This window comes from Heterocephalus glaber, unplaced genomic scaffold, assembly GCF_053883595.1.
Source record: "Heterocephalus glaber isolate CG9 unplaced genomic scaffold, H.glaber_assembly_v1.0 deba00001457, whole genome shotgun sequence".
Lineage (NCBI taxonomy): Eukaryota > Metazoa > Chordata > Mammalia > Rodentia > Bathyergidae > Heterocephalus > Heterocephalus glaber.
The window spans coordinates 6919725-6930978 of NW_028258305.1; the positions used below are offsets into that span (position 1 = coordinate 6919725).

Here is an 11254-nt window from a genome sequence, read left to right on the forward strand (position 1 = left end):
ACATTAAGGAGTTTATATTTTATCTAACAGGCCAACATGGCAAACTTAAACACTGGGAAGAACTATTTGTTTTATTTTTCAAATCCTGGGGTCACAAAGTTTGTGAAAATGTGTGGAATAATGGACAAAAATGTGTGGAACAATGAAGCAAATGTCCTCACTTTCAGGGACATATAAACATTCACCTTTTTGTACTTCTAAAGTTTTGACCCATGTGATTGTAATTACTTACCTATTTAAAATGTAAATTATAATTAAACGTATTTTAAAAAAAGGTAATTCTTACAGGATATGGATAAATCCAAATAGAAATAAATTTATGACATTTTGAGACAAATTTATAGTACTTTAAACACTATTAATCTTCCCACTATAACAGAAAGTAAATGAAATATAAACACACAGATAACATATGTTCATATACATACGTAAGAGAGAAACATATGCTCATACATACTGGCTCATAACATATATTAGAGAATTCTTACTAGAATTTAACTTTGCAATCTAGTTAGCATTACAACCAAAACTTGTCAACTTTCAAGCAGTTTCCTAAACATTTGTATAATCTCTTGAGGGGACAGCAATAAGAACAGGAGGTAAACCCCTATCACCTCCAAATTTGCTATAGCCCCTTTATGTGGCAATCAAGGAACCAGAAAGAATCAGGTAATGGGCCCTGCTAAACTAATAAGGAATAACAAATCAGCTGGGACCAAGGCAAAGTACTATTAGAGGACTATAAAGAGAAGAAGCGTAAGAAAGGAAAAATCCCAAACCTCTATAGTATTCAATCTTTGACAAAGGATAAGGTACTGAGTTCACTCATGGTCTACATCTGGAAAAAAAAGATAAGCTCCTTAAACCCATACCTTCATCTGTTATTTTTCAAGTACAGACTCACACCTACATGGCTATCAAAAAAAAAAAAAAAAAAAGAATATACACAATGTTTCTCCTTTGCTTAATCACAAAAATAACACATCTTCCCTTGGAAAACATACCTTTGATGCCCATTACCCTCTTCTACCAACACACTATGGCTTTCCTGAGTCCCAACCTATCTACAATCTTCAGTCCCTTGAGTTTCAAATTCATGTACTTTATTATTCATTATTTTATATTATATATTATATATTTTACTTTTTATATATTTAGTATTTTTTTCTTCATATACTTTATCTTACAATCAAGAATGGAGGGCCAGGGATTTAGCTCTCAGTAGTGCTGCACCTGCCTCACAAGCACAAGGTCCTGAGTTCAATCCCCAGTACTGAGGGAAAAAAAAAAGAATCAAGAATGGATACTTGGTAAGGTTGAAAACATTATTCTGAAATACTGCTTCATAAACTTCAACATGTATCCTATAGATCTTGTTAAAATTCAGATTCTAATTTAATAGTTCTAGTTCTCAGGTGTTACAAATGGTTCTAGCTGTCAGAATAAAAAACTTTTAAGTAACAAGGCTCTAAAAGGCAGCAGCACTTATATACACATTACCTCCAAAGGCATTAATTCCAATGGAATTCTATTTTCTTATCTTCTCAATTCTTGCAACTAATCTTCATGTATACTAATCTCTCTTTTTTATTTTTCAATCATAATCTCAAAATTTCCTTTTATTTTCCCATAACCCCAAATAATATCTAAAATGTAAAATTGTCTAATAGGAAAAACCTTTACTATGTATTCAAGTCTATTTTTATTTTTATATTCTTTATATAGATTTTAATCGAACACACACACATACAATTTAAGATCAAAAGCTGGGCGTGGTAGTGCACACCTGTAATTCCAGTACTCAAAGGGCTGAGGCAGGAGGATCACTGTGAGTTTGAGGCCAGCCTGTGCTACGGAGTGAGTTCGAGGCCAAATTGAACTACATAGCAAGACCCTGTCTCAAAGAAAAAAAACAACAAAAAAAGGAATGAAAAAGTAATTTTAAACCCACAATAGGAGGTAAGAATAGAATTGAGCCTAACTGTATCTATCACAAGGACCCTAAACAAAGTAAGGCAAAAAGAATATTAACTAAAAGTCATTACAACCAATTTTTATATAATGAAAATACTGTAAAGCTGTACTTAAGGATCTTCTTGCAAATGAAATTTCAGTTTGTCAAACAGGTATATTATTCTTTAGGCACTATCACCTTGTAAGCTTTAAGCTATAGTTTCAAATGAAAGTAAAGGAAAAAATTTAAAATACTTAGAACTATATGTATGAAAATTATAGGAGAACATTCAAATATCTTCTAGCATTAAGTCCAGATCCCACTATAAGATCTAATTTAATAGGTATACTGTCAGGATCATCCCTAAAGGTATTTAAGCCATCTATTCAATTACAATCAAGTTAGACATTCATTGTTGCTTTCACCTTGAGACAAATTAACAATAACCTAAATAATATTCAGGGGGGTAAAAATTCCAGAGATCCTGCAAACTATGGCAGGAATGATCTTATGTGTTCTATTCCCTTTAAGAAAAGAGATTCAAATTTAACTATATCAAAGATGATTCTCTCAGTATATTACCAAGTTAAGAAATACTTCAATAAGGAAATTCCTCGTGTATTCTCTATCTTGCTTAGTAGTGCACCTAGCCTTCCAAGGCAGAAACTTGGATGCCAATCTAGATTTCCTTCTCCCTATCCCCATTCTTCCCAGCTCCTCAACTGAAATGTCAATGAAGTTCAACCCATTCTTTCCTAACCATTCCTTCAGTCAATTCTTGCTCTTCTCTCACTGCTTCATCTAAGCCATTTTCTCACCTTACATATTGCCAACAGCTGCCCTAACATTAATGCCTCCTCCAGGCACCCTTTCCACTGTGATCATTTTTCCACACTGCTGTCATGGTGACTTCCCACTAACAAACCTAGTGCCTCTTCTGCTCAAAACTTTTCACTACACTCATCACTCATAGAATAAAGCCCAAGCTATTTATAATAACACATAACTTCTCATGATTTTGAGTCTTGCCTGCCTCTCAAGCCCCATATCCCACTGCAATCTCCTTACACTGTAAGCCCCATCAATATTAAGCTACACTGACTGAATTTCCAACAAATCTCATGCTATTTAATACCCCCTTTCACATAAGTCACTGTTTCAGTCTAGAATGTCCTTCACTTCTTCCTCTTTGGCTTCCTGACATAAATCTTAAATCTTTAAAACACAGCTCAGATCCCAGGAAGCCATCTCAACACTCTACCCCCTACCCTTATTATTGATGTTGATTATCATCCCCTCTGCCAACTCTGAACATAATAATGGCATTTATTGGGCATTAACTACATCCCTGATACTATTCCAAGCATTTTGTAAGTATTAATTCATTTAATCTTCAAAGTAAACTTTCCATGAAGTAACAGCATTACTACTTTTTTGCACATGGAAACTGAATTAGAGAACTAACGTCCCAAGGATACCCAGGGATGGAGAGATCAAAATCTCTATATTACACACATTTAGATTACTGCACCTATTGTAATAAGCTGGACTGTAAGCTCCTTGAGGGTAAGGACTATCATATTTGACTCTAAATCAATAGTACACAGTACAAAGGTGATCAGTACATGCATTTCTTGAACTGATTTTAGTATATGTGCTGTCTAAGCAAGCACTCTTGAATTGATTTTTAAAAATTCCTATCAAGTTGAAGACAAAAGCAATCAGAAATTAGCTTCCAGATAAATACTAGAATATGGTACAGGAGTTCTAGAATGGGGCAAGCTATTTTCTTCATCTAATAAAAAAATGTCTTTATAGATATGAGATTACAATCCTTATGGACAATGAAATGAACTTACTTTGCAGTAATACTGCTTAATTGTTGCCATAAATCAAAACTCAAAGGGCCATTTGCTTAAGATTAACTTTTTTCACTCACTAAATAAGAATTCTTCAGTAACTTTTTTTTTTTTTGGTGCTGGAGATCGAACTCGGGACCTTGCATTTGTGAGGCAGGCACTGGAACCACTGAGCTAAATCCCCAGCCCCAAGAATTCTTGTTATCATTCAGAGTAGTTCAAAGAAAGCCCTAAATTTATTTTGCTCAAGTGCAAAGAAGTAAATCATAGACCAGCACTACTCATAGCTTCCTTAAATCTGGCCAAGAAACATATCCCATTAGGCAATTTAAAAAAATACAGTTGCCTAAGCATTTAACAAAAGAGTATGTAAGGTTATGAGGAGTGGCATTCCATTATTCAAATAATGAAAAAGTCTATCTTAAATTTTAAAAAATTTAAAAACAAGAACAAAGTAAAATTACATTATCACTACTACTCTATAGGATATAGACTTCTACATTAAAATTGTACCAAAACATATACATGTTATATTAAAAATATACAAATGAGGGCCAGGGATTTAGCTTAGTGGTTCCACTGCCTGCCCTACAAGCACAAGGTCCCAAGTTTGATCCCCGCACCAAAAAAAAAAAAAAAAAAAAAAAAAAATATATATATATATATATATATATATATATACACACAGACGTTTATACTATCTCAATAGCCATTCTTTATGTTTTAAAATTATTTAAAAAATTGAGGCTGAGGATGTAGCTCATTGATAGAGAGCTTGCCTAACATTTGTGAGGCCCTGAGTTTGATCCCCAACACCACAAAAAACTTTTTAAATAAAATTATAAAAATCAAAGTTATGGGGGCCAGGGATGAAGCTCAGCAGCGCTGTGCCTGCTTGGCAAGTGCAAGGTCTTGAGTTCAAGTCCCAGTACCAGAAAAAAAAAATAAATCAAAGATATTCTAACTTTTAATGATAAATTACCTCAAGACCATATCTAGAGTACTTAGTGTGCTCTCAGGTACAGTCTTCTGGACCCTTCTGAAGTGCAGTAATTAAAATCCACAAGGACAGTACAACAGTAACACTGCACACCACGGTACTTGTTAGAATAATCTGCACCCCGCCCATCTTCTACACACTTTTGCACTACTAAGGTAAATCTGCTCTTTAAAGACTCATATTATAGGCCACAGTGAGTTGAGGGCACAACACAGCAAACTCTAGTCTGAGGGAAATCTTACCATTTCTTTGTACACTCAACCATCAGCTCCTGGTAGGAAGCCACAAACTGAAACTTGGATGCATGTTTTCCCACACGTTGCAGTCTCTTCCAAACTGAAGCCATGATGATGGATCAATAAACTGGAACAGTTCTGGGTTAGCAACACAGCAAATTTAATAAAGCAGAGGATCCAAAGCAAAGGAGCTTTTGCATGTATGTCTGTACTTCACAAAACTCAATTACAACTTGAAATGATGTTTGAGGTTCATAAGTCTTCTCCCTGTTTCACAGGGTAAATCCCATCTTACATGAATGGTTCAGTCAAGAACAGTATAATATACATGACAGGATGAATAACAGTAGGTTCCCTCAGGGAGACATCACCATTCCACCTCGGGGGCTATATGACTCGTATTCTGGAGTACTGAAAAGGAAAACAAAGACAAAAAGAAAAAATATGAGAGAAGCATGAAAAGTGACTAACCACCCATGTTAGATAACACTGCAACAGACAATCCCAGTTCTCTGCATGTTTTTCAAACAATGAAACAAAACACTGACCTCAAAAGCCAGTAATATCAGGGATGTTACTAAGGAAGAAATCACAATTCACACCAAAGACATGGAGCAATATACAAGGTAATCAGAATCAACAACAAGCGATGAGAGGTGCAAGCACCTCTAGCATCCTTACACTTCTAGCATCACAGAAAGGCAAGCAGAGCGGGAAAGTCTAGGGATGCTGTTTAATGTCCACCGCCAGTCAGAGAGAGGAGTTGAGTATTTTTAAATAAACTTTGTTTTTCAGCCGATAATTAATAGCTTCGAGTCCTGGAATATGTGCTTAGAACAAACTAGGGAGCGAGGAGGAATGCTGTTGTTCAATTAAAGAGAAATGGATGAGCAATGAGTGGAGGGAAATCTGAAGGCACAGGGGAGAGCAATGTCCTGGCTTCAGGCCACTTGGGCTCTCTCTTCACCTTAGCTGCCAACTAGAGAGAAATGCAAACTCCTGCCTGGGCGTAAAGCAGTGACCAGCCAGGCAAGTGTACCGTGCGGGTGCGGTACCTCCCTGCCTCATCCTAAAGGAACATCCTGCCAGAACCCCGTCTCCTCACACACAGTGCCCAGGTCCCTGGCCCCCAGCACAGGCAGGCAGTGGCCCAACACGGTCCCTGTCACCTACGCGTTGCCAAAAGATCCCAGCCCGGTACCGGCGCCCCGGCCCCTCCGCTTGCCCACTCCCGCCTCCTCCTCACACCTCTAATCCCGCTGTAGGGCTGAGTCTGGCCCGGTTCCCTCCTCAGATCCGCTTCTCCATCGCCACCGCAGCAGCAGCCGCCGCCGCCGCCACCGAGTCCTCCATCCCCGCGGGAGCCACATGGAACAGCCACGCCAGCCAAGGCGCTCGTGGAAGCTGGGGTCTACGGCCCCTCAGGCCGACGGCGCCCCTCTGCCCACCACCTCCCTAACGGAACGTCCTGCGACCGTTCCCCACCCTACCAAACCCTGCCAGAGCCGCCACTCAGCGCCCAGCACCCCCTCCCCCGCCTTCCTCCTCCACCACCATCATTACCTCCCCCGCCGCACCTCTCACACTAACCCTACCCACCGCGGCTCAACCTCCGTCCAACCAGCAGCCATTGGCCGGGCCTCCACGCTCCCCGCCCACCTCGGCGGCCGGGCCTTTGAGCAACGGAGGCATCTCATTGGTAGATTTCCATGCCCATCACAAGGGCTCCACCCCCTAATTCGCGGGGTGTTTTTCCCTCAACCCGGACGCGGTGCACTCACTGTCTACCCTTCTTTAAAAAAATTGGAAGCCACTAAGGACGATCCCGCCCATTCTTCTGATTGGTTGAGCGAGGGAAGCGACGGGTGGGAGAAGTAAGGACTGTTTATAGGGAACTGGAAGGTGATTGCAGAAGATGGCTGTCGATTAAAGTCGCCGCTGGTGTGGGACAGGGTTTCTGGCTCCTGACAGTGGTAGCAGTGCTAGGGGCTTACGTAGCTCCCTCCTTGAGCTGTGACTGATGTGGTTGTCTCTCCTGTTCTCTCTTATCCCCACCTAGAACCTGGGCGCACCCTCTCTGCCGCCACTAACAGGATTTAAATACAGCCTTTTTTTTGACGAATTCTGGCTTTTTACCCACCTAACAAAGTAATCATCTTGCCAGGTCCCCCAGTCCTTGATGACATTCAGTAAAACCGAGCTGAATATAAAATGTTCATAGCAGTTTTCCTTAGCATTTCTCTGTATATTAGTCTCTCCTGTTCGTTGTAAGTCTTAATCATTTGGTGTGAACTGTAGATGGATTTGGGAGTGGCTGGCTATTTTTAAAAATCGTTAAGGCAATGGAGAGGGTAAAATAACCTGAAGAATAACCTGAAGTGAGAGCAAGGTTACGTGGCCTTGTTAAAAGAGAGTGTATGCAAGCCATATACATTTCCTCAAAAGCAGAAAATACCCTACCACGAAACACAAACATTTGCTTTCAGTTTTAGGTGGTTCACAGACCTGTGGTGTAGAAAAGGACAAAGAATAAAATGTTGGAGGAATCCTAACATTTAGAGCTTAAGATGAGTAAAGTGGAAAAGGAAGTGAGAAGAAATGTTCAGAGAAGTAAGACCTCCCAGAAAGCAATGTCCAAATAGTTTGGGAAAAGAGAGAGAAGCTAACCCATCACAACAAAATACGCTGAAACAATTAAAGGTCATTCAGATTGCTGAAGTTGGATAGCAAGGTCCGTAGACAAAGTAGCTTGAACGGTTTTGGCATCTTGGGAAAGACTCTTTGAGAGAGAAAAAGGGTGCAGTAGTGGGTGAGAGATGAGAACATCTGTAACTTTGGGGGACAAAAGAAAAGAGTGAGACAATTCTCTCAGGAGAGATAGGGAGAAAGGTAGAAGACTTGAATTCAATATCCAGTTGTATTCCACTTTCAATAAAGTGATCTAATAATATCATCAAAGTTTATCAAAGCATTTAATAAAATGTAAGGCTGGTATTTATTTGAAGTTCTACAGTATGAGAATTCACATCTGTGGGAATAGAAAACATATTCTGTTGAGTATTTAAGAGGCTGTACATATTTTCTTTCGTGTTTGCATTCATTGTACTTTTTCGTGTTCAGTACATCAATAAAGTTGAAAGGAAAAAAGAACACAATGTTCATTTACAGAGAAAAATATAATTAGACCTTATTTTTGCTGTAGTTTTAATTCAAAATACTAATAAAATAACCACATAATAGTTACATTGATTCTTACATTGTGTGCATCATAAGAGTTCTTGGATGTCCTTCCTGAATGGTTTAGTCATTGCAAACTATAGTCATTATGATCTCCAACAGTAATATATCCTGCATCATTAATAGATTAAATTTATAGCCGTTTTTAATGGCTAATTTATAGAAATGGTCATAAATTATGCTCATCCAAGTTGCCCTTCAGAAACCCACATGAAAATTAAAAGGTTTTTCCATCGTATTTATTAATGCTCTTCATAAATTCTCAAACTTTCTCATATGGTCTTTCTGGTTTCTTTTAATATGTGTGTGGAGTGGAGGGGGAGTTGTGAAGAAATTACCTAAAAACAATGAGTTTAAATAATGTCTTTCTAGAAAAAAATGGGTTTCCTAGGAACCCTCAAGTTGTAGGAAATTTCAAGAGACTGATAGTTTCTTACAAAACAGCTCTTTTTTCTTTTTAGGGGAAATATTTTTGTTGGATATAAACTCTTCCTTTCCATTCTAGTCCCTAAAGTAGCTAAGAGATCAAGATTAGAATTGTTTACTGAATGAGTGAAGAAATTGAGAACAGACCTTGATATTATTCTACTGAGCTCAAGTGCATACATAGGCTGTCTCTTGGAAGCCCCACAAAGAGCAGCTTCATAGCACTTTTAAAAATAACTTGTCTACCAACTAAATTTATTGAAGAACCTCAAATATAGAATATTTTTAGATTGTTTGGTCTGCTTAGCAGGTAATTGAGAACCATCTGTATATTGATCATATCAAGTACTATTAATAATACATAAAAGTTACAGTTCCTGGGCCGGGGATTCACCTCAGTGGTGCCACTACCTGCCTTACAAGCACAAGGTCCCTGAGTTCGATCTCCAGTACCAAAAAAAAAAAAAGTTAACAGTCCCTGTACTCAGAGTTTTCAGAAACATATGTTCAGCATGTATGCAAAAAAGTACCACAAATTACTTAACCTGAGTCCCAGCTTCCTATTCCCTAAAGCCAGAATAGGATGGAATATTGAGAAAACGCTATAAACCTGAAACGCATGGCACATAAGTAGCCAAGTAGTAATTAATAGTATACGCTATTATGTCTAGTAGCAAACAAAACAGTCAAGGAAAAAAAAGAGACCTTCAAGAATATTTGGGCAATACTTGATTGGTACCAAATATCACTATCTGAAGGACTGAAGACTTTCAAACACTATCCTTAACATTATTCATCTTCCATAATTTGTTACCAAGAATGGAATACCAATAATTTAGTTGGACTCCGGATTTTATAATAATTACTAAGAATTCATTTTCAATTCTCATGGCTACTTTTCATGTCCTATGTTAACTAGGATCTTTTGGCTTGCTGGAATTTACTTTTTCCTGGAGGTTCCATTTCTCTTACCTATCAGCATGTAACTCCTACTGACTCTCCTCCTTCCAGGCCTGCCTACCATGTTTCTGTTCAGATTTCTAAATCCCATATTTTACTCAAATCTTGATTTATCATTTCCTTCTGTCCCAGGCTTAATCTGCATATAATAGGTAATAACATATCTTTTTGTCTGTGGCTGTTGACTGCAAAATGTTATAGATAATTTTACTTTATCAGAAGATTCAACATTTAAAATAATTTCAATTTTGTGTTTAAATATCAAGCTTCAAATTAAGATAGGATACAGTGAAAGAGGTGGAAAATGCCATCCAAAAACTTTAAATCTTCTCTGCCGTAGCAGTTTGAAAAAAGAAAGCCACTTCTTTTCAATGAAGTAGTTTTTCTAGTTACTGCTTCAGAACCACCACCCCCATTGGAGATTTTAGTCTATGAAATGCAGCCATAGGCTTGAATACTATTATCTCTCTTATGGATAAAATTCATACCTTTGAGTTTTACAGTTTTTGCAGTAAAAATTGTCAGAGGTATTATTGGAGGATTTAACTCCAAATAAAACTTAGTCTTGGTAATAAGATTTACTCCCAATAATAACACTGCAGGGTTTTCCATTGGTTTTTCCAGTTACCATTGTCGTAAACTATACACAACAATATTAGTACAATTTATAACTGCTAATGAAATTGTTTCAAATCCATAGCCAGCAAGTTTACTTCCAACAATTCTACAGCAATTTTTACTACCTTAGAAACTTACTATGGCAAGCTAATACTTTTAAAAATTTTAACTGTTGCTTCTTATAGTAGTATTTCCAGATATTTCCTTTTATTGTATCACTTTTATTCTGTACTGCATCCTCTGATACCTTTAGTATAGCATCCACCCTTATTTAGTTAAACTTTGTCATTGTTTCAAGAAAGGACTGTAATAAAATGTAGAAAAATAGGATTTTTTTTCTTGGTTTTTGAGTTTCAAAAACTTAGCCTTTGGGAAAGAATGATATGGAATCCAGTTACTGAACTGCACTGCTCCATACAACAACCTTTAACCACATGTGACTATTGAACATTTAAAATGTGACTAGTGTAAATTGAGATGTACTTTAAGTGTACAATGTACACTGAGTTCAAAAACTTATGCAGTGTGAAAAATACAGTGAATATTTAAAAATTTTTAAACTTATTACAATAAAAGATATCTTGCCATCAATTCCCTTCAAAATACTCCCCCTCTCTTTGGACATACTTATCCCATCATCTTTGCCACTTCATGAAGCGGTTCTGGAAGTCCTTTTTCATGATTACCTTTAGTCATGCTGTCATGGGTACTTTAATGTCCTGAATCAATTCAAAATGTTTGTCTTTGAGAAACTAGAGTCATTTATAGCTAAATGGATGCATATTGAGGCCATACTCTTAAGTGAAATAAATAAGACACACATATGTAAAGACCGAATAGTTTCTCTAGTATGAGAAACTGAGAGTGTAAATAAGGACTAAAAGGATTAATAACTAATAATTGATACCTTGAAATAGGAAAAGGTCCAAAGGGGTAGGGGTGGTGGGAGGAAATGAGGAAAGGA

The 11254-nt window shown here is 37.5% G+C and overlaps 1 protein-coding gene across 16 annotated transcripts in view; it reads right to left on the reverse strand.

Annotated features, from left to right (window-relative positions):
• Ehbp1 (EH domain binding protein 1) overlaps positions 1–6779 on the reverse strand; it is a 350855-nt gene extending 344076 nt beyond the window's left edge. For 5 of the 16 annotated variants that reach the window (XM_087216005.1, XM_087216003.1, XM_087215998.1 and 2 more), the window contains exons 1-3: positions 6298–6580; positions 5056–5460; positions 1787–1894 (exon numbers count right to left, since the gene is read on the reverse strand). In XM_087216005.1, coding sequence (XP_087072131.1) covers positions 1787–1894; positions 5056–5159 — 212 coding nt within the window. In that variant the 5' untranslated portion in view covers positions 5160–5460; positions 6298–6580. Of the gene's footprint in view, positions 1–1786; positions 1895–5055; positions 5461–6297 lie in introns of all 16 variants that reach the window. The other 11 variants (XM_087216006.1, XM_013074055.3, XM_087215996.1 and 8 more) reach the window with 10 other exon arrangements.
• Between the last annotated feature and the right edge of the window lie 4475 nt (positions 6780–11254).